The 26824-nt window shown below is 43.3% G+C and overlaps 1 protein-coding gene and 1 pseudogene across 2 annotated transcripts in view; one reads left to right on the top strand and one right to left on the bottom strand.

Annotated features, from left to right (window-relative positions):
• Positions 1-11530, bottom strand: part of TMEM177 (transmembrane protein 177) — a 56057-nt gene extending 44527 nt beyond the window's left edge. Inside the window, exons 1-2 of one of the 2 annotated variants that reach the window (XM_077830119.1) lie at positions 11372-11530; positions 93-4928 (exon numbers count right to left, since the gene is read on the bottom strand). In XM_077830119.1, the coding sequence (XP_077686245.1) occupies positions 3985-4914 (930 nt within the window). In that variant the 5' untranslated portion in view covers positions 4915-4928; positions 11372-11530 and the 3' untranslated portion in view covers positions 93-3984. Of the gene's footprint in view, positions 1-92; positions 4929-11371 lie in introns of those variants that run through there. The other variant, XR_013347507.1, reaches the window with a different exon arrangement.
• Positions 1368-1904, top strand: LOC144272359 (fibrinogen-like protein 1-like protein pseudogene; annotated as a pseudogene).
• Positions 11531-26824: the final 15294 nt, after the last annotated feature.

Raw genomic sequence — 26824 nt, 5'->3', positions numbered from 1 at the left:
AGCTCTTACGCTCCCTTTCCTGGGGAGGCTTGAGAATAAACAAGATGAGCACAAACCCCTTGGATTTTTAAGACCCAAAAAACACAATCAGATTCTTAAAAATCAGAACTTTATTAGAAGAACAAAAAAAGATAAGAGAACAACTCTGTAAGATCAGAATGGAAGATAATCTTATAGGCAGTCAGATTCAAAACATAGAGAATCCCTCTAGGCAAAACCTCAAGTTACAAAAAGATACAAAAATACACACTTCCTCCAGCACAGCAAATTTACAAGCCAAAGAACAAAGAAAACCTAATGCATTTTCTAGCTAGATTACTTACTAACTCTACAGGAATTGGAGAGTTTGCATCTTTGATCTGTTCCCGGCAAAGGTATCACACAGACAGACAAAAACCTTTTTCCCCCCCTTCCAGATTTGGAAGTATCTTGTCCCCTCATTGGTCATTTTGGGTCAGGTGCTAGCGAGGTTACCTTAGCGTCTTAACCCTTTACAGGTGAAAGGATTTTGCCTCTGGCCAGGAGGGATTTTATAGCACTGTATACAGAAAGGGTTACCCTTCCCTTTATATTTATGATAAGCTGCTCCTTGGAAAGCCAGATCATGTACTTTTAAAAAAAGAATTACACTTACTGACATCTACATTCCAAAACAGGTTACCTGAACAGCTGATGAGAGAACAATGAAGCATTTACAGGCCCTTGAAGTTTCTAAAGAGACCCGCTGCATTGCAGTTACAGAGTAAGCAGCTGGAAAATTCATTACTACCACAGGGGCTTTATAATATGCTTTAATGTTACATAGGAGAACGGCCTGCAGGCACTTAAGACAAGGCTGTGCTAAGCTATGGTAGCAGGCAAGGCACTTTCTTTAATTTTTTTTAAATTGCCATTTTAGCTGACTTGCAGTTCTTCTGAAGGCGGGTCTCCATTCCCCTAGTGCACTCAGGATTTAGTATGGAGTAATTGTGTAACAGCAAACAAAACAAAACAAAAGTGGTCAAATTCATTCCCAGTGTAAATCTTGGTGAGTTTTGTGGATTCTGGTGGAGTTACACCAGGGAAGAATCTGACATAATGGGCTAAATTCTGAGTTATATTCCAGTTCTAGGGCTCCACACTTCACAGGCAATGTACTTCAGTCTTGACCTTTAATACTCCTGTTTATGTTAGCTTTAAGCTTATTCTGAGAAGAGACAAAGCAATTTAGCTTTGAGTTTTAGAATCAGCCAATCATCTACAACTTCTTTTATGCCTCAGCTTTCCCAAGGGACTGTGATGAACTTTTCCATTCACACCACAATGAGAGTGGCCTTTACTACATCACACAGCCTGAAGGAAGCCGCATGCCTGTGGTCCAGTGATAGATGGATGGCTGTACTGGGTGGACAGTAATCCAGAGAAACAGCAACAACACTGAGCTCACATGGTCAGAAGCCTGGACAACCTACAAATATGGCTCTGGCGACCTAGAGGGAGATCACTGGCTTGGCAATAAGTTTATCAACCTCATCACCAAGCAAAAATGGTACAAAGTCCAGATAAATTTACTTGATGCCCAGGGCAGGCAGAAACATGTAGAATACGACAGCTTCGTCATGAGAGATGAGGAAGATTTTTACCAGCTGAAATTAGGGATGTACGAGGGTAATGCAGGAGAATCTCTTAGTTCATCCAGAACCAGGAACATGCATGAGAACATGAGATTTCCAGCTAAGGATACTGATAATGACAGGTCAAGTTTGGAAAACTGTGCAGATGTTAGTGGAGGGGGGTGGTGGTCTGACTCCTGTTATGATGTCCAGCTGAACCGCAGGGGTGGCCTTCACTGGCAGACCTCCTGCGACAGCAGAAAATCAAGCATGCTACTGAAACCCATTCATATGTACTGCAGCAGGGTTTAGAACACACTCCCACCCTGGCACACTGTATTCTGATGAGCTGATGCAATGTTTAACAGAAAAATAAAAATGCAGACTTGTGTTTCCTTATGTTGTGTGAGCTACAGGTTTCTCTGCTTTTCTTACGGAAAGGGTGTCTGATTTTGATTCTCTTACTAATAAAAATGTCTTTATAGCATGTTAAACCTCTCTGATCGCATTCAACTGTCATCAGTAAGGAGCAAGCAACAGTGCAAATGGTACCAAACCCAATAAAATTATTTTTCATCTAGCACACATGCTGTGCAGTGTCTTTTACCCAAATCAAATATTTCTGTTAAGTCTCTTGATATTAAGTGAAAATTCCAGCAATTTGTCATCAAAATTCCGCCCCCAAAATAAACACACACAAAATCTCCCTGCTATATAAGTTCCTGATGAAGTCTGGCTTGGACCACAGCCTGCGGTGGCTACGGTTACAGACAATTTAGGAAAGCATGAACTCCATTGCTTGTTGTAGTCATTTGCACTAGAGTAGAGTGGGTGTAAAATGCTACCACGTCAGAATGGTGGCATTTAACACTGACTTTGTGTTGGGAAAAATGATTACATGTGGTCCAGGGCAATGGAGAATCAGGTCCACTCTTTCTCTTAGATTAAAAAGGTTCTCTGAGAGCTGCTGTTTTTAGGTAAGTTTGAATCTGTTTTGAAAGAGCAGCCTGCCTGTCAACAAATGCAGTTATCTTTGCTTTTACTCTCCCTTGAACGATATTTGTTTTCCTTTAATAATTATAAAATCAAGCCCTTATATATAGTGCTTTTCATCAGCAGATCTCAAAGCACTTTATGAAGGTCAATATCATCTTCACTCTAGAGAGGGTGAAACTGAGGCGCACACAGAGGTGAAATGACTTGCCCAAGGTCACTCAGCAGGCCAGTGGCAGAGACAGGAACAGAACCCAGGGCTCCAGATTCCCAATCCAGTGCTCTATCCACTAGGGTCACACTTTATAGACAGAAGCTTTAAAGAATACAATCTGTTTTCTAAATACCCTGTATTCCTCAAAACCTGTCCCCCCTTCCCTTAGCCTAATCTTTGCCCAAATGCCAGGTTCCCTGCCCAAGTTCTCCAGTTTCACCCAATACATACTTACAACTCTCCCCAGCCTTGCTTTTCCACCAAACATTTAAAGATTCACCCCACCCACTACATTGGCAGTAGCCTGGCTCACTCAACTCTTCCTACCAGCCTCCCTCCCATTACACTTCATATGCAAAGCGACATAATGAAAATTTCCATAAAGATTCCAACTTACTTAAAACAAAGAACAAAACACTAAAAACCCTGTTCATAGCACCTTGCTTCTCCCATGCAATTTAATGGGGAGAGCAAATTTTTTCCTGTCCTAATTTTTCAACAGGCAGCAAGATGGCAGCTCCCAAGTTCTGAGTGAGTTAAAAAAGGAAGAGTTAATGGGTCTCTTGACTTTTAGCCACAGCCCTGAATTGGGGATAACAAGAAGCTGCCCCACACCAGCTGGACCACTCGGGGACACTGTGCCTTACAGCATAAGTGGCAAAAAAATAATTCACAAGCAGAAGGAGAGCAACTTACACTGTATTGTCTAGGCAATTTTAAATGTCTCGTTGGATGTGATAGAGCTCCCACCATTCCTTTAGGCTGTGCCACATGAGGGGTGGAGAATATGTATAATATACACACACACATTCACCCCTCTTTAAATTAATGCCACAAAAATTCTGTGTGGGGTACTTCTTTTGCATTCTTTAGAAATTATTTCAAAACTATAGGCGAGTAAAGCACCAGCATTTCCAGATCAGTGTCTGAGAAGTAACACTCCCTGAGTGGGCTTTAGTGTTTAAGATGCATGTAGGACAGAGGACTTTTGAAACAGGTCTTTAATTTTTTAAGAGAGATGCATCCAGTGAATGAAAAATTAAACAGTACTTCCAAACTATATGCAAAAAAAAAAAAGCAGAGCATGAATGACGTTGCAGGGGACGGGAGAGGAAGGCAGCACAGTGGCGTTCCAAGAGAATACATAATTTACAAGTTTAAAATCCAATCACTCCCTTCCTATGCCTAGGGCGCTCTTAAAATGTTAACGATCAAGTCTCTTCTGGAAGTGTATGGAGCGTGCTTTAATCTGAACCAATACCTAGGGAAAAGATTACCGCTAGGGGCATAAATTTTCTCTCCTTGTTTGCCCAAAAGAGTGCGGAGTGTCCTGTTGTGGGACAGGATTCTGTCGTAGAATTCCACCCCACCTCTGGCGTAGTCTTTGGAAATGGTGGCTGCCTTTCTATCCGACCTGTAGTCTAGTGCGTGGCTCACGGCATCATAAGCAAGAAAGTAGCCAACAAGTCCGATTGCTGCAATGGTGATGTTATAAATGCCTCGAAACACCCTGGGGCCAGAATACAAGCCCAGAAGCTGCTTTATAGCCACCCCAGACAGACAGGTGCCAGCTAAGCAAGCAGGAGGCACAGCTGCATAAACTGCAGGGCTATTGCTTTGCAAGTACACAATCTCTCTGGCAATGGCAAACTTCTGAGCCTCTGGTGAAAACATCAGGGCTTCCTTCAAAGCTAGCCCTTGTTTACTCTCCCAGTCCACTTCTCTGCCATTTATCACAACGACACGGTTGACAATTCCTTGTCTGTCCTCCGCGGTGCTATTGAAATTGGCAGGGATGCCCACCAGAGAACCTGCAGGCAGCCATGGGATCCCAGCACTCACTGGGTGGAAGCCAAAAGCTGCAAAGGGTTGGTAACAATTCACGCACTTCACACCAACATCTCCCAGAACATCGTGGAAGAGGCTGCGTAGCTTCTCTGAGAGCTCAGCCGGTTGCCCCTTAGTCCAGCACTGATACCACAGTTTGAACGTCTGCTCAGGAAAGACATGATAGGAAAGGTTAGCCCCAAACAGCCCAGCGCAGGACACTGCCAACAAGCCAGTCCTGTGCTTCTCTACCAACGCAGCTGCCTTCCACAGGAACGGACCTGCCATAGCCAACTTCCAACCTGTTCATAACAACACACAAACAGGGAATTAAAAGATGCACATATGGGTCCCCTTTCATTTAAGATTATTTTAAACAAGCAGAGCCCGATATCCAGGAAATCACTCCACTCTATTTATACACAAAGATATAAATACAAGAATAAGTAGGATACAACCAAATTACAACAAGGAAAATGTTAAACCCTTTTGTTATACAGAGACTTAATCTCATGCTCTTGTGCTTCAGAATGCAAACTGGTTGATACAGAGGCCCAGAAGGAATCAATCCCTTTTTCTCCTCCATTAAATCAGTTCATTGTAATTAGGGTAATATATCAGTATTATGGTAATGTCACCACATCCATTTACTAACATATTCTGAATGAAGTACCCTGTTTTACCCAATACTGCATATCTGCCCCTTGCCACAACAGTTTTTTGTAACTCAGATGACTTCTGTTCCATCAGTCACATAGTTTAGATATTAACAGCAGAGGGATCACTGTAATCATCTAGTCTGACCCTCCTGTATAATACAGACTGTTAAATTTCACTGAATTACCCCCTATCGAGTGCAATAAATTGTGTTTGGCTTAAGCATATCTTCCAGAAAGGCATCCAGTCTTGGTCTGAAGACATCAAGCATGGGAGAATCCACCTGTTCCCTTGGTCGTCTGTTCCAGTGGTTAATCACCATCACAGGTAAAAATGTGTGCATTATTTCTAATTTGAGTTTGTTTGGCTTCAGCTTCCAGCCACTGGTTCTTGTTATGCCTTTCTCCACTAGATTAAAGGGACCTTTAATACCTGGTATTTTCTCCCCATGAAGGTACTTAAACACTGTAATCAAGTCACCTCTCAATCTTCTTTTTGATAAATTGAGCATATTGAGCTCTTTAAGACTTTCATTGCAACGCATTTTCTCCAGCCCTGAATCATTTTTGTGGTTCTTCTCTGCACCCTCTCCAACTTGCAACATCCTTTCAAAAATGTGGACACCAGCACTGTATGCAGTAGTGAGACTGATACTGGACCAGTGCCATATACAGGGGTAAAACTGCCTCCATACTTCTACTCACAGCTCTCCCATTTATACATCAAAGGATTGCATTAGTCCTTTTCCCCCACAGCATCGGACTGAAAGGTCACATTGACTTGCTTGTCCATTATGACCCCTAAATCCTTTTCAGAATTGCTGCTTTCCAGTAAACAACCTCCCATTCTGTAGGCATGGCCTGCATTCCTTGTTCCCAGATTTTTAAATTTATTTTATTTGGCTGTATAAAAAACACATTTTGTTTGAATGTGTCCAGCTTGCCAAGTGGTTCAGATGGGTCTGTATGACTACCCTGTTCTCATCATTTTTTACCATTCCTCCAATCTGTGTCATCTGCACATTTTATCAGCAGTGATTTTATATTTACTTCCAGATCATTGATGAAAATGCTGAATAACTTAGCGCAGGGGTGGGCAACCTTTTTGGCCCAAGGGCCACATCGGGGAATAGAAATTGTATGGTGGGCCATGAATGCTCACAAAATTGGAATTGGAGTGAGGGAGGGGGTTCAGGCTCTGGGGTGGGGCTGGGGATGAGGCATTTGGGGTGCAGGAGGGTGCTCCGGGTTAGGATCAAGGGGTTTGGAGAGTGGGAGGAGGATCAGGGCTGGGGCAGAGGCGTGGGGAGAGGCTCAAGGGGTGCAGGCTCCAAGCAGCACCTGCCACTGCTTCCAGGAGCCTCTTGAGGTACGTCCCTTCTCTGGCTCCTATGCAGAGGTGCGGCCAGGCAGCTCTGCACGCTGCCCCATCTGCAAGCAACACCCATGCAGCTCCCATTGGAGCAGGTAGGAGCTGGAGAGGGGCAATGCCGCGGCTTCTGGGAGCCACATGGTGCGGCCCCAACCCAGCGCCAGAGCAGGGCTGAGCCACCTGGTGTGTCTTGCGGGCTGGCTTAAAACGGCTTGCAGGCTGCACTCGCCCCGTAGGCCGTAGTTTGCCCACCCCTGACTTAGCGCCTAGTACTTATCCTTGAGTAACACAAGAAACACACCTGTTCAATTATGATTCCCCAATGGCGATCATTTTTTCATTTAATGTATAAAAATAGCAAAATACAATATCAATAATCATAATGTTGTGCGGTACTAAGTCTAAGTACATTAATGTACACAGTTGCCTTTATCAACCAAATGTGTAATCTCCTCAAAGAATGAGATCAGGTTTGTTTGACAATGCCTATTTTCTATAAAAGCATATTGACTGGCGTTAATTGTCATAATACACTTCATGTTCTTTAGTGCTTTCCATCAAAGGAAAGACGGTTAAGATTTCATCAAGACTTGGCGGCAAGGCAGAAATATTTTTAAGCAAAGTTGCAGTTTCGAAATTTGAGTGAAAGACTGAAAATTATTCAGTTTTCAACAATTGAAAACCAATGCATTTTTGCTTTTTTTAAGCAGAGCCTGAAAATTTTTCAAAAAGTTAAAAAAAACAGTTTCTTTGAAAATATAATACATTATTGAACAGTTCTGCATCTGAGGAATCCAGAAGTGGTATTTCTAACAATAATTAAATCTAACGACCTAGGAAAGGATTAATATCTTCTCTTTTACAAATGGAGGAAACAAAGCCAAAGGAAAGGGGAACTATTTGCCCAAATACCTGTAAAGCGAGAGTAATCACCACGGGGGGGGGGGGGGGGCCCCACGGGGAGAGGCGCACAGAGTGCCACTGTGAGTAGATTACACTAGTATTGCTGAAAGCTCTCTTGACTCAGAGTCTTTTGCTTTGGTGATAGCATTACTCTCCTTATTCTCCCAGGAAAAAAAAACAACTAAACAAGGATTCTTCCAAAAAAATTTAAATGGCCCTGTATCTTTCTGAAATAATTACCTTCTTAAAAAAGAAGCGCAAAAAAGGTAAACTAGTCTTGGCCAGGGTAGGACTTGGAACAGAAATAGTTTCCAAGCAGGAAACTCTTCTCTGAGTCTTTAAAGAGAAAGATGAAGGGATGGAAAAACTTTTTAACCTGCCAAATCCTTTAGTTCAAGATTTTCTGCTTCTCTGAGATGGTGGCATCAGTTATACCTATGGCTCCAGCCCTGGAAGTTTTCAGGCACAGCAGAGCCCTTTGCTCATGTGGAAGCCCAGCGACTGTGGCATCTGCCCCCATAGGTACTAGAATCACATCATTTTAGGAGGAGACATGAAGATATAGAGGGGGAAATCAGCATGTAAGTCTCATTGATGGTCAATGGGAATTGGAGGCCTAATTCCCCTCTGTGCCTTTGAAAATCTCCTCCCATAGTGATCAGCAGCAACAATGAGTATTAGACAGAAAAACCTAAAAGTGATCAAATTAATTGGATCTCTTCATTGTCTGCCATTTCTCTTTCCTCTTCCTAGGACTGTCTTTCAGACTGTAAATTTTCCGATCCAAGGACTGTCTCGCTAAATGCCTTGTACAGCAGTGAGAACATAGTAGGTGCTTAATAAATAACAATAATGCCGGTCTTGACACATAAATTAAGGCAGAACTATGGTATTGTATTTACCTGTAGTCTTACAATCTACCCTTATGTTCTGTTAATGATTTGAGATGCTGAGTCTCCTCTGTCCCTCCAAAAGAGATGTTTAAGTTAATCAAAGAAGATTAGGTTAAAGAGCACAATTTTCTGGATCAGGCCCTAATATATTGAAAAAAACCCTCGATATTATAGCCGAGTTGTACATTTCAGGTACATTTCAGTGACATTGCCAATGATAAACCTGAAAAACCTCTTTGCCATTAGTGACCTTTGGCATATTCACAAAGCTAACGTGTCATTGAAAATGTCACTTCATTGAAAGTGAAACAGCCAGCACTTCAAAGGGAGATGATAATGTGCCAAATGCCACTTTGAGCCAGATGGGGAATTGAACCAGTGACCTTCCGAGCTAAAAGTACGCACTTTTACAGCTTCAGCCAAAGAGCCAGGCTCTCAAGAGGTGGTCGGTAAAAGATTCATATGCTCGGAGGTACAGAAAACACAATCAGTAGATTACAACAGCACAAAACAACAGGCCTGCAAATAGTTTTCTTAAAAGTAACTATCCAGTTGTGGGGTTGGCTTAGCAGGAACCAAGGTTCCAGAAAAGGGTTAAAAAGTAAAAAAATGTAAAAAACCAAAATAATCGTAGAAGAAAAACCAGATAATACCTTGTGCAAAATTTCGAGATTTTGAAGAATTCTAAATAGATAATGCACATTTCAACATTGTCATTCATAGTTTCTCCTATTTTTCCCCTTCAAGTCATAATCCTTAATTTGAAAAATCAGAACTTCCATAGCAGATAAGGCTTCAGTCTTACAACTGAGCTCTGCCTGCACAGTGCTCAGAAGCCATGTGAGATGGCCCTTACATCCATGCTGAGCTCATTACAGGATTGAAACCTAGCTGCTGTACCACATACACAATGTGGGGAATAAGCAGAATAACCAGGAGAATTTGGAAGAAATAATCATCCTGTTTTTTTCCCACAAAAACCTATAGTAATAAAAACAAGGGACTGTTTCTCAATAGCTTTTTCAACTGCTACCCAAATCTTTAGACTAGATCCTCAGCTGGTGTAAACCAGGTTTGCAACCCAGCTGAGGACATGGTCCTTTAAGTGTATGATAGGTATTTTTATTCATAATCTTATACAACATACTTATGAAGAAGGCAACTGAAAACTGAGACTAAAGGACGATTTTTATGGCACAAATCCTGGATTTTCTTACTTATTTGATCAGTCCCCACGGAAGTCACACAAGGGTTTACAACACTTGGCCCTAATGTAAGGTGCAATGCTATGTTTCTATCATTGGGCCTCATCCTGCCTGCAGTCCCTAACTCAAGCAAGGAGATCTATTGAAGTCCATGAGGACTAGTAGCAGAGGACTGCAAGATCACAGCCCTTTATTTCTGTTAAAATTACTTCTTGAGAGGGGGAAGGCTGGGCAAAAGATATATTAAGGAACTTTTGCCCTTCAATTTTTCATAGCATTAATGATTTTTATACTGCAAATTTGACTCCCAAATTAATGCTGCCCTTGCAGTGCCCAGAGCCAAGTTTCACTGAGTGAATCCAATAAGAGATGTTCTTTTACTTAAAATAAATGTGCCCAATTCTCCACTTCACACCTGGGCAAAGTGGGGATCAAACACTACCACCATTCTAATTTGGTGAGACTTCCATCCCTTTCCCCAGGTGGAAGTAGCGCTGCCAACCCCAAGTGTTCAACAACCATGAGTCCGTGTCATGTTTTTACAGGACCTGGTTTAAAAGTTATGAAGTTTTAAGAACAACAAGGAGTCTGGTGGCACCTTAAAGATTAACAGATTTATTTGGGCATAAGCTTTCGTGGGTAAAAACCCCCACTTCTTCAGATGCATCAATAGTTTTAACAAAAGTCTTTTCCTTAACCTGCCTTTCCTACCCTAAAGGGTTAATGATTTCAATCTTTTCTCTAAAAGAAAAGGAGTACTTGTGGCACCTTAGAGACTAACCAATTTATTTGAGCATGTAGCTCACGAAAGCTCAAGCTCATGTGGCACCTTAGAGACTAACCAATTTATTTGAGCATGAGCTTTCGTGAGCTACAAGTACTCCTTTTCTTTTTGCGAATACAGACTAACACGGCTGTTACTCTGAAACCAATCTTTTCTCTATAATCTTGACACTTAGAAACAATTTTTTAAACAAGAAAGCAGAAACTCTGATTTAATCACATAGCTCTGGGACCTGAACGTTAAGAAAAAACACCAAATATCATGGTAATGGGCATCACTGGGAAAATGACAACACAAGGTGGAGTCAGCTGGGAATCAGGCCCTTAAAAGTCTCTCTTACTGCCCTTTGAGTAAAACTCCCTCCCATTCAAATTCTTCCAGCAGGCTGTCTTATAAACCCTTGTAACGGATTTCAGTGGAGTTACACTAGCATAAGAAATTGAGGTAGCCATTCAGAATCGGGTTTCAATCTTCCTCTCACTTAAGTCCCTGAGAGTTTTATTGGTCACTTCAGTGAAAGCAGGATTGGGCCTAAAAGGAGAGGAAGAAGGAGCTTCATAGTTGCTGTGACAAGGGGGGGAACCCCAAGTGATTTCACAAGAATCATGAGAGCTGAGGGTACAGAGCCCAATTCCTCTCTCCCTTACGTGCATGTCACTCAGGAGTAACCTCAAGGCAGCCAAAGGAAATGCCGGTAAGACCAGGGTGAGAAGAAAATCAACCCCTCCCCGCCCCCCGCTTAAAACCTTGTATTCACTGGGCACAAAGCAGGCAGCTCCCTCGGCCCCCGCCCCCCTTGAACCCTGCAGCCTGCCCACCCAGCCCCCAGGCACAGCAAAGGAGGGCTGTTCTCTCTCTTGCACCCGGGTCACCCAGTCTTTGCGCGGAGCCGGCTGCGCCCCATGCCACAAGGGCCCAACTCCGCGCCTCACCTGCCTCTCCCGGCCGCAGCCGCGGCTGGGGACCTCGCGCCGCGCGGGAAGCGCGTGCCGTAAAGCAGAGGGCTGGGGCGAAAACTCAGCATGGCCGCAAAGCAGCTGGGGGAAGTGACCGGCGGCTGGGGTCGTCATAGCAACGCGGGCAGCGTGTCACCCTCCCCTGTTGCGCGCCTGAGGCTGTCTGACCTCTGGGGGGGGTGGGGGGGGTGTGGTCACGTGGGGTTTGAGCGTTGAAAAGCTCACACTGAAAAATCAGGTTTCAGAGTAACAGCCGTGTTAGTCTGTATTCGCAAAAAGAAAAGGAGTACTTGTGGCACCTTAGAGACTAACCAATTTATTTGAGCATGAGCTTTCGTGAGCTACAGCTCACTTAGCTACGCTGGCACGGGCGGAGCCTGTGTTAGCGTCTGCAGCCGGGCATGCAGTTTACTCTGCGTTACCCACAGAAGCCAGGGCCACAGCGTTTGCATCCGGGGCTGGCTATCAAAGGCCCCCAAGCCCGGGAGTGTTTATCTCCGGGGTTTTAGACACACAGCTGTGAAAGCGCTGGCTTGTGATTACACAGTGGCATCCTCAGGTTAAATTTATGGCTGAGACAGTGTGCTCACTAGCCGCCCTTTCTCTTCAAGCTCGTAAAGATCACATTGGTTCTCAACTTTTCCAGACTACTGTGCCCCTTGCAGGAGTCAGGTTTGTCTTGCATACCCCAAGTTTCACCTCACTTAGAACCTATTTGCTTACAAAATCAGACATAAAAATACAGGTGTCAAAGACCATTACTGAAAAATCGCGTACGTTCTCATTTTTACCACATAATTACAAAATAAAATCAATATAAATATTGTACTTTCAGATGTCAGTGTATAATATAGAGAGCAGTATAAACAAGTCATTGTCCATGTGAAATTTTAGTTTGCACTGACTTTGTTAGTGCATTTTATGTAGCCTCTTTAAAACTAGGCAAATATCTAGATGAGTCGATGTACCCACTGGCAGACAGACATATGCATACCTTTGTTGAGACCCACTGTTATAGAAACAGTGGGTGAGGTAATATCTCCAGCTAGACTGCCTACAGTATTGGTAAATTATTGCATTAATAAACAAAGTGAATTATTATTCAGACTTGGAGCAGGGAGACATATTTTCATCAAAACAAGGAAAATGGCTTTTCAACCGAAACAAATAGTTTGCCGAAAGTTTTGCAGGGTATTTTGGCAAAAAATTTCAACATTTTTCAATAAGAAACTGAAAGACAATTTGGTTTTAAAATACTAAAAAAGTGTTTTTCCCCTTCCTTTTCGGTGGAATTGGATGGGGCAGGAGAATGAAGGAGGAAGAGGAAAAGGAAAGAAAAGGGGTCAGGGATTCTGAAAATTTCTCTTCTCCAAAAAACAAAACTATGTGTTTGGGTTTTCATTTTACGGGGATTTTTTTAAAATCCACCTAAAAATAAATCAAATGAAAATATTTTGTTTTATTGTAAAATTTTATTTGTGGAAAATATAGAGCATTTTTCAACCAGTCCTATTCAGACTGTTTTTTTGCAAGTCAGAAGTTCTGTGTTTCACTTACAATAATTTAGGCTCCCTGAGTGAAATCCTGGCTCCACTGGGGAAAAAAAAAAATCAATGGCAAAATTCCTATTGACTTTGATGGGACCAGAATTTCACCCTCTGATTTTCTGTGCATATCGCCGAGATAAAAAGAAAGGTCTGATTTATCTCACACAAAACATCCCGCCACAGGCTAACACAACTCTTTCCCCCAAATGTGCTGGCATCTCAAGGTTTCTGTTACACCATTGACACATGCATGGTTTGATACTACCATACCTCTGGGGAAGAAAAACCAGAAGCGGCTGTTGAATGGCTCATTGGTGCCAACTGGAAAAGTTACCTGTTCACATATGCTCTGGACAGCTGTGCAAACTATATCCAGAACAGATGCAAAGAGCAAGCAGTTATTTAAGGCGGGGAGGTGGGGTGGAGGAGGGCTCTGAAACATGCATTCTGGGAAGAAGAATCTCTCTGAACAGCTCCTTTCTCCTAAGTCACAAAGAAGAGCAAATAGGCTTGTTAGGAGGAGGTTAAATTTAAGTAAATAAATAAAGAATAGGCTACTGTCAGCACAAAGTAACCACAAAAATGTTATGAGAGTAGCACTCATTAATAAGGGCTACGTTTCCACAGTGTTTGCAGAAATGAATGTCTCATTCCCATTGAAAGCAGGACCTCTCATACTGCAACATAGAGTTGGCCCTGGGTTTGCTGCTAGGAGTAATACAAAAGCGCTATGGCGATGGGCATGGTGATTTAAAATAAAAAATAAAAAAATAAGTCCCTGTCCTTAGGATCCAACAACTGAAGGGCCGGATCCTTTAACCCTTCCTCATCTGATTAAGGCCTTAATTGCACGAGCATCAAACTGAAGCCATGGACATCCCACCCCTTCCTCGGGGATGTGTCTACAATCAGTGTAGCCCCAACTTTACAGGATGTGCAATGAAAAGAGAACTTCACATCTTGGAAACACTCTAGCTATTTTGTCTGCAACAAAAACGTAACTCTGAAGCTCCAGGAGGCCACACAACACAACAGTCATTTAGGCTCAGGAAAAAAAAAAAGTATGTTATTCCAACTTCAGGTAGGAGGAAGTGAATTTCCAAAGGTTCATTCCACCCATATGCGTTTCAGTGCAGCAACTCCAAATGCTTTCCTGCAATATGATCTATATAGGTTCTTACATATCCCTCATCATCTTAGTATCTTACTAGGAATTCATTAAGTGATGTGACTAACATCTACCATGTGTGGTCATTCTCTCTCCCACCCTCTCCCCAGAGGGAGAACAGCCTGTGCAGTGTACAGAAGGTTATTTTATTGTTTGTTTGTTTTTTAAATAGTGCCTTGCACTTGGAAAGGAAGGTGGTGAGGTTTACGATGGCTCTTAGGTCCTGCGAAAGTTCATTCCACTCTCTGGGATCGTTCATTCCACTCTCTGGGATCGGCACCCCAGGAAACTGTGTGTGGCACAGATGAGTTTTACTCTTGTAGTAGAAAGTTCTCTCATGCTAATGGAGCAAATTTGTCAATCATGATTCTCATCAGAGAGTTTTACACGGGTTTCTCTTGACAGTTTCATAATAAATAAGATTTATTTTAAAAAGTAGAAACCCAAACCCTACTGAGTTTCTTGTATCCTATGTCAAGTTTCAATGTCTAATCCAAAACCACATTAGATTCTGGTTTCAACAGGCATTTAGGAATGAATCAATGACATGGTAGGACAGAACTGTGCAGTCACTTTATTACATAGTCAAAGATTTAGGCACATAGATCACTTTTTAAATTAACCTGCTAGGTGGTGCTATAGGACATGCTGTAAGCTATTCCTTCCATAAGAAATTACATTTTCAGTTTGATCTTTTACAGGAAAAGAAATAGATTTCTAGATAGCCTATTCCCCCATCCTCAAATCTATAAATTTCTGGACAAATCCTTGCTGATGGATACTATGTATCAATTGAAATGTTGGTTCTTGTTAAAGTGTGAATTGTAAAAGTGTTTGACCTTTTGGTCATTGACTTCAGTTTCTGTTGAAGAGTTTGTTCCCTTATGTTGCTTCTTTGACTGTATGATCACCCAGATAAGGATGGTTAGTTCAGTGATTCTTTATGAGTTTGAAGTTGATCCATTGCAACAATCCATAAAGATTCCAAGCCTGATTCTCTGCTCTGTTATATGAGATTCATCCATGGAGCTGGCCTGAACCTGAACCTTGAAACCAAACATACCTGAACTTTAGTGGTGGTGTAGGGAGGGAAATTACACAATCCAGACTCAAAACCATATCGGAATTGTGGGTCTCAGGAACATCGCTACTTAAGGTAGCTCTTGTATATTTCAACAGAGTCATGAGGTTAATGCCTCCTTGCACATTTGTGCAATGTATTGTGTGAACCACTGGTAGGAGAACAGGATTAGTAGCAGGAAAAGGCAGGAAAGGAGGTTATTCAGCCCTGGTCTACACTACAAATGTATGTTGGTATAACTACGTTGCTCTGCGATGTGGAAAATCCACATCCCTGAGCACCACAGTTATACTCACCTAACTCCCAGTGTAGGCAGCACTACATTGATGGGAGGGCTTCTCCTTTTGAGACAGCTACCACCTCTTGGGGAGGTGGAGTACCTACTCTGATGGGAGAAGCTCTCCCGTTGGTGTAGGTAGCATCTTCATTAAGCACTGCATGGGTGCAGCGGCAGAACTGTAAGTGTAGATAAGTGCAAACTCTCTAGAGCAGGGACCAATTACTGCCCTGTATTTGTACAGTGCCTAGCACAACTGGGCCCCGTTTCTGACTGGTCCCTAGGCACTACTGTTGTCATAAATATAAAGGGAAGGGTAAACCCCTTTGAAATCCCTCCTGGCCAGGGGAAAGCTCCTCTCACCTGTAAAGGGTTAAGAAGCTAAAGGTAACCTCGCTGGCACCTGACCAAAATGACCAATGAGGAGACAAGATACTTTCAAAAGCTGGGAGGAGGGAGAGAAACAAAGGGTCTGTGTGTCTGTCTATATTCTGTCTTTGCCTGGGATAGACCAGGAATGGAGTCTTAGAACTTTTAGTAAGTAATCTAGCTAGGTACGTGTTAGATTATGATTTCTTTAAATGGCTGAGAAAAGAACTGTGCTGAATAGAATAACTATTTCTGTCTGTGTATCTTTTTTGTAACTTAAGGTTTTGCCTAGAGGGGTTCTCTATATTTTGAATCTAATTACCCTGTAAGGTATCTACCATCCTGATTTTACAGGGGGGATTTCTTTATTTCTGTTTACTTCTATTTTTATTAAAAGTCTTCTTGTAAGAAAACTGAATGCTTTTTCATTGTTCTCAGATCCAAGGGTTTGGGTCTGTGGTCACCTATGCAAATTGGTGAGGCTTTTCATAGAATCATAGAATATCAGGGTTGGAAGGGACCCCTGAAGGTCATCTAGTCCAACCCCCTGCTCGAAGCAGGACCAATTCCCAGCTAAATCATCCCAGCCAGGGCTTTGTCAAGCCTGACCTTAAAAACTTCCAAGGAAGGAGATTCCACCACCTCCCTAGGCAACGCATTCCAGTGTTTCACCACCCTCTTAGTGAAAAAGTTTTTCCTAATATCCAATCTAAACCTCCTCCACTGCAACTTGAGGCCATTACTCCTCGTTCTGTCATCTGCTACCATTGAGAACAGTCTAGAGCCATCCTCTTTGGAACCCCCTTTCAGGTAGTTGAAAGCAGCCATCAAATCCCCCCTCATTCTTCTCTTCTGCAGGCTAAACAATCCCAGCTCCCTCAGCCTCTCCTCATAAGTCATGTGTTCTAGACCCCTAATCATTTTTGTTGCCCTTCGCTGGACTCTCTCCAATTTATCCACATCCTTCTTGTAGTGTGGGGCCCAAAACTGGACACAGTACTCCAGATGAGGCCTTCACCAACTCCAGATGAGGCCTCACCTTTTTATCCAACGTTTCCCAGGAAAGGGGGGGTGCAAGTGTTGGGAGGATCGTTCATTGTTCTTAGGATCCAAGGGTCTGGGTCTGTAGTCACCTAGGCAAACTGGTGAGGCTTTTTACCAACCCTTGTCCAGGAAGTGGGGTGCAAGGTTTTGGGAAGTATTTTGGGGGGAAAGATGTGTCCAAACAGCTCTTCCCCAGTAACCAGTATTAGTTTGGTGGTGGTAGCGGCCAATCCAAGGACAAAGGGTAGAATATTTTGTACCTTGGGGAAGTTTTGACCTAAGCTGGTAAAGATAAGCTTAGGAGGTTTTTCATGCAGGTCCCCACATCTGTACCCTAGAGTTCAGAGTGGGGGAGGAACCTTGACAACTGTAATAAACATAATTAATAATAAAAAAAGAGGGCGTGGAGGAGAGGGAAAGACAAAGCAAGAGCCTAGAATAGATAAGAGGGGAAAGAGAGCAAGAGAGCAATCCCACAGCCACCAGGGGATATATGACTTGGGCTTCAGAAGTCATGATTTTAGGACAAGATTTCTCCAGTAAGAGAGAATGCCTGAAGGACAGAGAGGGAGAAAAGCCTGAGTGATGACACAGGGGTCTTCAGAGCCCAGAAGTGGATTTGGTTTGAAGACATGAGGCTCTGGAAGATTAATGGTGTCCTACAGGCAGCAAAGAGGGATTATCTAAGGAGGATCCAGGCAAGGAGGCTGCGACTAAGTCAGACTCTGGTTTTCACTACACCGGAAGGCGCAGTCACTGGTTGAGAGCGATCCAGGCAGCTGGAACATGTTTTTTATCCTAGTGCTTTAGTAGCTCATAGCATTTACAGTTAACAGGAGGGGATAGGGTGGTGAGCATGCAGAGGAGTGTTATATGGACCATAAACAAAATACAAGATGATAGCTGATATGCTTGGACAGTACATATATTAAGGTAATGCAAAATGAGGAATAATTTTGAGAGGGTTTATCGGCAGAGGAAGGCAGGCAATACACCAAACACTAACATGATATCAGATGAGTTAGAAGAGAGAGTGCTAGCAGTTTTCAAAAGACCAGTCAGGAGAAGGTTCCATTTTCACATACTTAAACTCTTGTCCTGTTTATTCTATGTGAGGGGAAGAAAGGCTAAGCACTGACTCACTTTCCCAGTCTTGCCAATCTGCATGGGATCATGCATCCTAATGCAGCAGTGATAAGGTGGCAGGGGTTGAAAATGTGCAGAGGAGAGAGAGGGAGTGCAAAGTTATAGGTCGGTTAGGTCCCAGCAACCCCAGTAGATGAGGGGGAAGAGACACACCCATATTGGGTTTCAAAGCCCTGCCTGTTCCCCCCTGCACTAGGATGATATGGTGGCAATTCCTGATGGACCCTATCTGAGTACCTAAGCTACACTCATCACGGTAGCATCTGAAGCCTCGGAATTGGAAAAAGGTGAATTTTAACTGGTGTCAACTAACCCTGTAACAGGATGTGCTTAGTCAGGAGCTGACTCCGCACCCTGTCACTCAAATCCCCACCACTATACATAAAATTGGGACCTCACTGAAAGACAGGCAGTCGGAACAGGGTGTCAGTTAACTGAGCAGAGAGACAGCTGAGGGGCTAATTGCGTGGACATAACCCCTACCCCTTACTGGGACTATATAAGCAGATGGGGGGCAGCCCTAAGGACCTAGGGAGCCTGAAAGAAGGTATGATTAGCCAGGTCTGGCAGCTGCTCATAATACTGTACCCTTCCCTAGAAACAAATGGGGGAAGCTATTGATTGCAAATAGCATGTAAATAGCATTCCACACTTGGCCTGCTGAAAGGATATAAATCAAGCAACATGGACCCTGGTGGTTAAGAACACCTGGAGTTGTAGTGGTCAGTCGTTAAGATTAGAAAAGACTTTCAGGGAACCACCCCATGATAAATTGTAGAAAATGGAGACAAGGAAGTTGTAGTTTTAACCCATGTTAGCTGGTTGAGGTAAACCCCCAAATCCTCTTTACACTAGAATTTTCCTATGGCTCTTAATTAACAGGTTTAAAATACCTCCCTACCCCACTAAGGACTTGGCCTGAATACCAAATCCTCTGCCAGTCTCATACTGGCATTTGAGCCTCTATTTCATGAGTGAAAATGCAGCTGTAGTATCCTATGGGGAAAAGATTCCTGTCCCCTAAATGGGTGTTTCCCACATGGAGAAGTGATCTGCCCTATATTGTTTGTCATTGCTTCGGTCTGCATGCAGCTTTACAGCCACATAATAAGACAACTCCCTTGTTTGAAGAGTTCAGACAAACATAATAAAGAATGACAGTAAACAAGAGGGGTGTGGGAGAGGGACTGGGCTTACATTTGATCTCACATCAAACCTTCAAACTCCTGAGCTCCAAAAGTTGGTCAAAATGAAGTCACTCATCTCTAGTGTGTCATTACAATTTGTAGTTATGCAGGCTAAATTAATCAAACCTCAGCTTCAGGATCTAAATTAATTGCACAGATGGGCCTGTTGTAACAACCGGGCCTACAAATTTACTCTAATTGTAAACTCAACTGGTGAGAAGTGAGCAAAGATTAATGAATTATCACAATGATCTGTTATATAAAACTGTTTAAGAAAAGATGTGAGAAAACAGAAAAACTGAATTAATTTAAGCAAAAAGGGTTTTCTGATACCACTCAGGGACTATGTCAAGACTCTGACCAGAAGACAAGAGCTGCAGAAAATTGGAAATCAAGGAACCAAAACTGGTATACTAGAAATTAGGCCTAATTGGGGGACAAAATAATGAGAATAGGCTATTTTGCTCATCATTCCCTTTTTGGGATGAAACTTTGGGGGAGATCAGCAGGAGAGGGTTTTTTTTTTTCTTTTACCATCCCTGGGGCTGTAGTGGAAGGATGGTTGCTGTGACACTAGACTTTGATATTCCAGTGGGAACATTTGACCATCATTGCTGCCCCAGCATGGACCCCAACCTAATACGTACAAAATGCTGCTCTGTCTTCCCCTCTCTCATGTGCTCCTGTCTGCCCCCATCTTCTCCCTGTCCTATCTCCCTCTCTCTTGGCTTTTCACTGGATCCTGAAATCAACTGCTGGGCACGGCCCTAGCACGGTGAGATGAGATGGCCCATCCAGCTCACACTGAGAAGGACCTGTGAAGGAAACGGACCTGCCCATACCAACCACATGATAGAATCACAGAGAGGCGAGCCAGTGCCCAGAGCAAGAGCTGTCATGGTTGACCAAAGCATCTGTCCGTGCCACTCTGTATCCTGAGAACATCTCTTCTCTCCCTTCTGTGTCTGTCTGTTTTGCCTATGGCAGGAAAGTCACTATCATTCTCTATTCAGAAATGAATTCTCTCCCCCACCACGGACCGTTCGACTGAATAAGAGACTTTAACCAATATTCACTGTCTCCAGTAAGGACCTTGATAGGTTTTGATTAAGTTTGTTTTGCATAAACAATCAATTTCTAATGTTCTTTACCTTGTTTTCCTTTTGTATGTTTCAGTTAATAAATTTCTAACCTTTGGTCTGAGTTTTGTAACGTGTTTGCCATGGTATTAAGCAGGCCGATGTCTCTGTATATCAAATCCCAGACCTTGTCTAACACTGTTTAATGTTGGGCAATGACTGGGTTATGTTAACACCTCTAGCCCATATATTACATCTAAATTAATACAACAGGCTCAGATGAGATTTTCTCCCCTCAGCGTACAGCATGACTCTATCGGTTTGTGGCCTATATAGCTAGTGCTTTAGACATTGACAAAAATCCCATAATGCACTTAGCCAGCTGTACAATTCTGCAGTACATGAAAAACTCCTTTCTGATCCCAGCTGGTCATGCTCTTCTACTAAATGCAGAACTATCCCTCCACTGGTCTTGGCCAAGACCTGAACAGAACCGTAGCAGCGGGTGACCAACAGGGAGTAAGAAGAACATGAAGATGATTAAACTCTTATCATTCCACTTTAGCTAGTACAACTCCAGATTCTGGGCCCAGTCCCATAAGTTGCTAAGCTTCCTTAATACTAATCAGCTTTGCTGGGAGTTGAAAGTTCCGGGTTGCCCTCAGAATCAGGCCTTCTCTAGCAATGATTAAAATTACCAGTGATTAAGTTCTTTTTCTTATACAGGATTATTGATTTAAAAAAAAAAAATTCACCACTAACTCATCTTGGTGTTTTAAACCAAATTAGGTGTGTTTATATCACACACAACAACATCCTGCCACTGGGACATATAACTATAGCAGAGTTGTATAGTGAATTGACAAAATGGAAACATTTTGTGAGAACGTACTTATTTTGATGAAAAAATTTCGGTGTGCTTTGTTTCAACTTTATTGGATCAACTTTTATACCTAATACATTGATATGTTTTGACTAATATAATGAAGTTAAAACAAAGCATTTCATTACAGCTGTTCTGATATTCGTGAAATGAAGTTTTTTGAAAATATTGTTTTATTGGAAATTTAAACTTTTTATTCCAGTTCAGGATGAAAATAAATTTTGAGATGGTGAAACTTCCCAGGGAACAGAAATCCTGAGTTTTGACCCACTCTGCTACATAGAGTGGAGTGCCTGGCATGACCGTGGTGCCTGGCAGATAGAGATTGTGTGCATAAGATAATGTTACAAACGCTAAGACTTCTCAAAGATCTAGCCATGAAGATGTCTGCTGTACGTTGCGATCCTTGTTCTTAACCCTTACCAAGCTGAACTCCATTGAATGACTATGTAAGCTTTGTTAGCAAGCCAAGTCCTGCTGATTTTCTGTATTCATCTGTGCACCAAAGTCTATTTACATGATGCACTCTACTTGCAGCCTGGTTCTTCACTTCCCTGTTTCATTACTATGAACATGCTGTATAGCCAAATCATCATCTAGGATTACTCTGGAAGGTCTTTCTTCATCTCTTCCCCATCATTTCTCCCATCTTCTGTTAAATCACTCCTTGAAACATACATACTGAAAGAAGCTAAAGAGATAGCCATCCTGTGATCTGTACTCCACTAAGGTAAGATGCAGCCCTTCTTATGGCTGAAGTGAGTGCTGTAGCGTGCAGATTTTACCAAGTTATGACATAGTCAATGACCAAATTCTGCCCCGTTTTATGTGAGTGAGCTCTAACTCTTTAGGCTGCTTCATATTAAGGTCAGAATTTTAGAGGGGGTAAGATGGCAAAAGCTACCCTGTACCACAGCTGACCTTTGCATCTCCCAGATCGCTTCTATGGCACGTGAATGAAGCAAGTATCAGTGAGAGAAGTTTCCACTTAATCTTTTCACTACCCTTTGGGGCTTTGCCAGAAGAGCAGAAAGAACTATAAGCTGAACCATTGGCTTTGTTCTCCTGTCTCTTCTCTCTCCTCCAAAACAGACATTTAGTTACCAGCAAGTTTTTCCCTCTCGTCTTTCCCCCATGAACAATCGTTTAGCTTTTGAAGCCCAAACACCTCCATCCCTTGCTCTCTTTCCAGTGTATTTGGTATGTGTTAAGAATCTTTCTACAGGGTGACTGGCAGCAGATTAGAGCCCTGTTAACCCCCCCCAATTAACTCTTTAATGTTGTTACAGTAAGAAAAATCCAGTAACAGCCCTGAGTCTAATACCCCATTCTGACAATAGCTACCACTGGGGCAGTGCCTCCTCCTAACACAGAACATGCCTAAAAGGCTTACCCTGGTAATTTACAGGTTTCAGAGTAGCAGCCATGTTAGTCTGTATCTGCAAAAAGAAAAGGAGTACTTGTGGCACCTCAGAGCCTAACAAATTTATTTGAGCATAAGCTTTCGTGAGCTACAGCTCACTTCATCGGATGAAGTAGCTCACGAAAGTTTATGCTCAAATAAATTTGTTAGCCTGGTAATTTAATTTCCATTCGTCTTCTGCTGTTAGCTGTTACTTTCCTCTAATTATATTATTTCCCAGTGCCAGGCTTTCTGAGGTGAAGTGTCAATGACTGACTTCTCCCGGGCGACTCACACCCCCCTCGTCCCTGCTTCATCGCTTCATTCCTCAGAACACTCAAATAGAGGCTTTTACAAATCCAGCCGCAGCCCGCCTCAGGGTCTGGCTGATTAACTTAAAGTTCCAAAAAATCACACAATGAAAGTCTTCCCTTGAGCCTTCAGCTGGGCACAGACCCAAGCTCCCCTGGTATCTCAGGGTCTTCCCTGTTTTGGCAAGCTGCTCCCAACCGTTCCTAGCTGGAGCAACTCCCTCAGGTTCCTTCAAAGCAGGCCCTATCTCATCCTCTCCATAATTTTCTGAGCTCCCCACCCTGCAGCTTCCTGCTGTCCACTTTAGGGCATTCAGCTCCTCCACACCCAGCTGGTTCTAATGAAACCCCACACCTCATCCCAGGGGAGGCAGGCAGGGCTAATTGTATGGGGCTGGTTACCTCATCACATGCAGACTCCATGAGAGGAGCTATCAAAAGGAAAGTTGTGTGTTACACGTAAACCTAAAAAAATTAATAGCTCTACGTAAAATTTGTGGGGGTAGGAACCTCCACAACCAAACAAACACTTTGAATGTGTAGGTGTTAAGTTTGCTATTGTAGGAGCCCATATAGGTAATTGACTGTAACAAAAAAACTTACGGAAATAGAAGAAAAGATGTTTCCATTTTTCAGGGAGTACACACTGTCGCACTAACCAGTTGCATTCCTGGCATAGGATTGCTCCAGGCACACACACACAGTGAATCTCAGAGTGAATTTGTTTATGTGGTTTGCTGCATTTAGTACATTTTTAGAGTGAATTTAGTGTTGGTGAGTAGCAAGGGATTGATGACTTAGGAGACTAAACTCTTCCTTATCCACAGCTGCATGGCAAGGTCAGCCTCTCTACCCTGCCCAGCCAATATGCTTGCGTTGACCTGGGGGGACGCTTTTCCCAATGGACAGAGGGTGCTTGGATTCTGTCCTTGGCTTCTGTGCCGAGATTCTGCTAACTGTGGGTACCTTTAGGATCAAGCTGTGATGGTAGTTTGATCTACGTACACTAGGAATCAGGCTGGCAGAAGGGCAGACTTTGTGATTTGCTGGGGGAGGTGCGGGGCGCTCGATCCCTGCTTTGCCCCAGGCCCCACCCCCACTCCATCCCTTTCCCTAAATCCCCACTCCTGCCCCACCTCTTCTCACCCCTGCCCCACTCCCCCCCCGCCTCTTCTCATCCCCGTTCCACCCTCTCCTGTGAGCACGCCCTGCCTCTCTCCTCCCGCCCTCCCCAACACCTCCTGCACACCGCTGAACAGTTGATCGTAGCGGGAAGGAGGCACTGAGGGGAGGGGGAGGAGCTGATCAGTGGGGCCTGCTGGTAGGCAGGAGGCATGGTGGGGAAGGGGAGGAGCTGATCAGTGGGGCCTGCCAATGGGCAGGAGGCGCTGGAGTGAGGAGGAGGAGCTGATCGGCAGTGCCTGCACAGGCTGGGATCAAATGATTATAGGTGAAGGAATTAAGCCAAAGTCCACTGAAGTCTGTGGAGTCTTTCTATTGACTTCAATGGGCTTTGGATCAGGTGTAAAGAGAATAAAGCTCCAACAATTAGAAATAGCATGACAATACCTCAGATTCCACATAATATTTAATCCTGTATAGTCAGAGGCCACTATCATGATTATTTAGCTGTTAGATTGCTCTTATACGATGAGAGTAAAAGGACATCCCCTGCAAAGCTGCAGAGAAAATATGTATTGGACTTAGTCAATTTCATATCAGACCCTTATTAAAGGATCAGTGCTGGACAAACATTGCACAGACCTAATCTCATATCAAAATCTTTATTGAGAGTTCATGGACAGTCCAAGTGTGTCTCAGCTGCAGACGACACAAATAAGGTCAAGTCAAGGCTTTTGCTCCTCCTTTAGCTCCTCGGGGAATTCAGAACCTCAGGGTGCTGTCAGAGGAGTGGGGTGATCAGCTTTCATGGTCATCTTAAAGTTGGCCTTATAAATGGCTTCCCCTTCTTTTAAGAATTGCTGGGCCTTAGTTCTCCTCTCACCCTATTTTGCATCATTATTTGCTCCACAGTAGGCTAGGTGCCTTATAGAACATATAGGCAGACACACTCCTAGCCCGGGAGAGCTTATGGTCTAATGGTAGACATAAGACAATGAAAGAGAGCTACAAAATGTAGGTGGAGATGTAAATGTAACCCGGACACCTTCTGGGTGTGGTGTTCTGTCCCATCTAATAGCACCGAGACCACTTAGAGAGAGATAAAATGAGTCTGCTCTACAGCCTTAGCTAAGAGATTGAATCTTTTTCCTTCTCCACGCACCCACTTTCCCTTACTGCCCTCCCAGTCAATCTCACTATTTATGACGTCCTGCCAGTATTCCCTCCCTTTCCTCAGCACCAGGCCTCTAGCCCTCCACTTCACACCTGACACTAGAGGTTCTCAGGGCCGTGGGCAGTTCCCATTCCCATCCAAAGCTGCTAGTGAATCTAGACAGAGCCAGCCCAGAACAAGAGGCAGCATAAGTGAAAGGAGAACCAAGCCACCAAGCCCATGCATTCATTACAGAAAAATCTGTAATGGTTAGAATGTATTTATTTCTTTGCTATGAAGCCTGTCCTTAGCCAAAATTTAAGGGCATCCCACATACCCACCAGCAGGGCCTACATCAGGGGTCTCAAACTCAAATGACCACGAGGGCCACATGAGGACTAGTACATTGGTCCAAGGGCCGCACCACTGACCACCCCCCAACCCGCTGCCCCGGCCCCGCCCCCACTCCACCCCTTCCATGAGGCCCTGCCTCTTCCCACCCCTTTCCTGGCCCCATTCCAACCCCTTCTGTGTGGCAATGTAATGCTTCCTATTGTTATTAGCATTACAGTACTGCCCAAAGCCCCAACCAGGGTCAGGGTATCATTGTGATAGGGGCTTTACAGACACTTTGTAAGAGACAGTCCCTGCCTCAATGTCTAAATGGACAAGCCAGACAAAGGACGTATTTATAATCCTCCTTTAACAGCTGGAAAACCGAGTAGAACAATTATATGATTTGCCCAAGTGTAGGCATGGGCATAAGGAACTTGACACAAGTAACTTGCCTCATTTCTTAATGGGCATGACAGGAAGGTAAATGGATCAGTAGGCTAGAGACAGGAGGTCTGTACTAGCTGAGATAAGGGGGTACACCCTGGTACCATTTACAACACACAAGATAAGCCTGAAATGTAAGATGAGGTAAAGAGTAGGTCATGCATGCATAGCATGTGGACAGAGTATGCTGTATAGGGTTTGATTCCTGCAGACTAACCAAGACAATCCGGATGTGTGTGTTGCAATGTATAGTTAACAACGCATGTGTTATTAGTGTTGGTAAAAATGTATATAAAGAACGTTTTGCTGTGTAACTTTGGATGTGTGGTACATCCTATACCGATCCTTGATGTTTGAATCTGATCAACTCATTGTATCTCTGATGTATGCCAAATAAAGGATCCTGAGTGACAAAACTGGAGTCAAACTGAATTCTAGGAGAACTGAGTGGAAGAGGAAACCCCAATGTAGTGGTGCCATGACTTGGATTCCATTTGGAAGGGTTCCAGTGTGAGGTGGCTTACAGAGCACTAGAGGAGTGGGTTAGATCTAAAAGAGATCCCTATGGACTCCCCCAGGAAGTGATAGGGGAGACTAGGACAGGGTAGAAAAGGAACTCCGGCATTAAAAAAGAAATGCAAAAAAAAGAAAACAAAAAAAATCATATTAGTGAACTGTAATATAGAATTTTCTCAAAGATAATTTCAGTAACGTAAGGGGAATAGAGGGAGGTACTTTGGATACATATGTAAAAGAATGCTTGGCAAAGCACAGCACAGGTGTGTTGAATGCCACTGAAAATTGAAAGAATAAGATTTCTGGGTGACCATGGAGAGAACAGTGATTGTAGCTAAAGAATGAATGCAAAAAAGCACAGGAA

The sequence above is a fragment of the Eretmochelys imbricata genome, chromosome 11, assembly GCF_965152235.1.
Source record: "Eretmochelys imbricata isolate rEreImb1 chromosome 11, rEreImb1.hap1, whole genome shotgun sequence".
NCBI lineage: Eukaryota > Metazoa > Chordata > Testudines > Cheloniidae > Eretmochelys > Eretmochelys imbricata.
The sequence above is the reverse complement of the archived record's forward strand: the minus strand, read 5'-3'. Positions and strand labels throughout refer to the sequence as shown.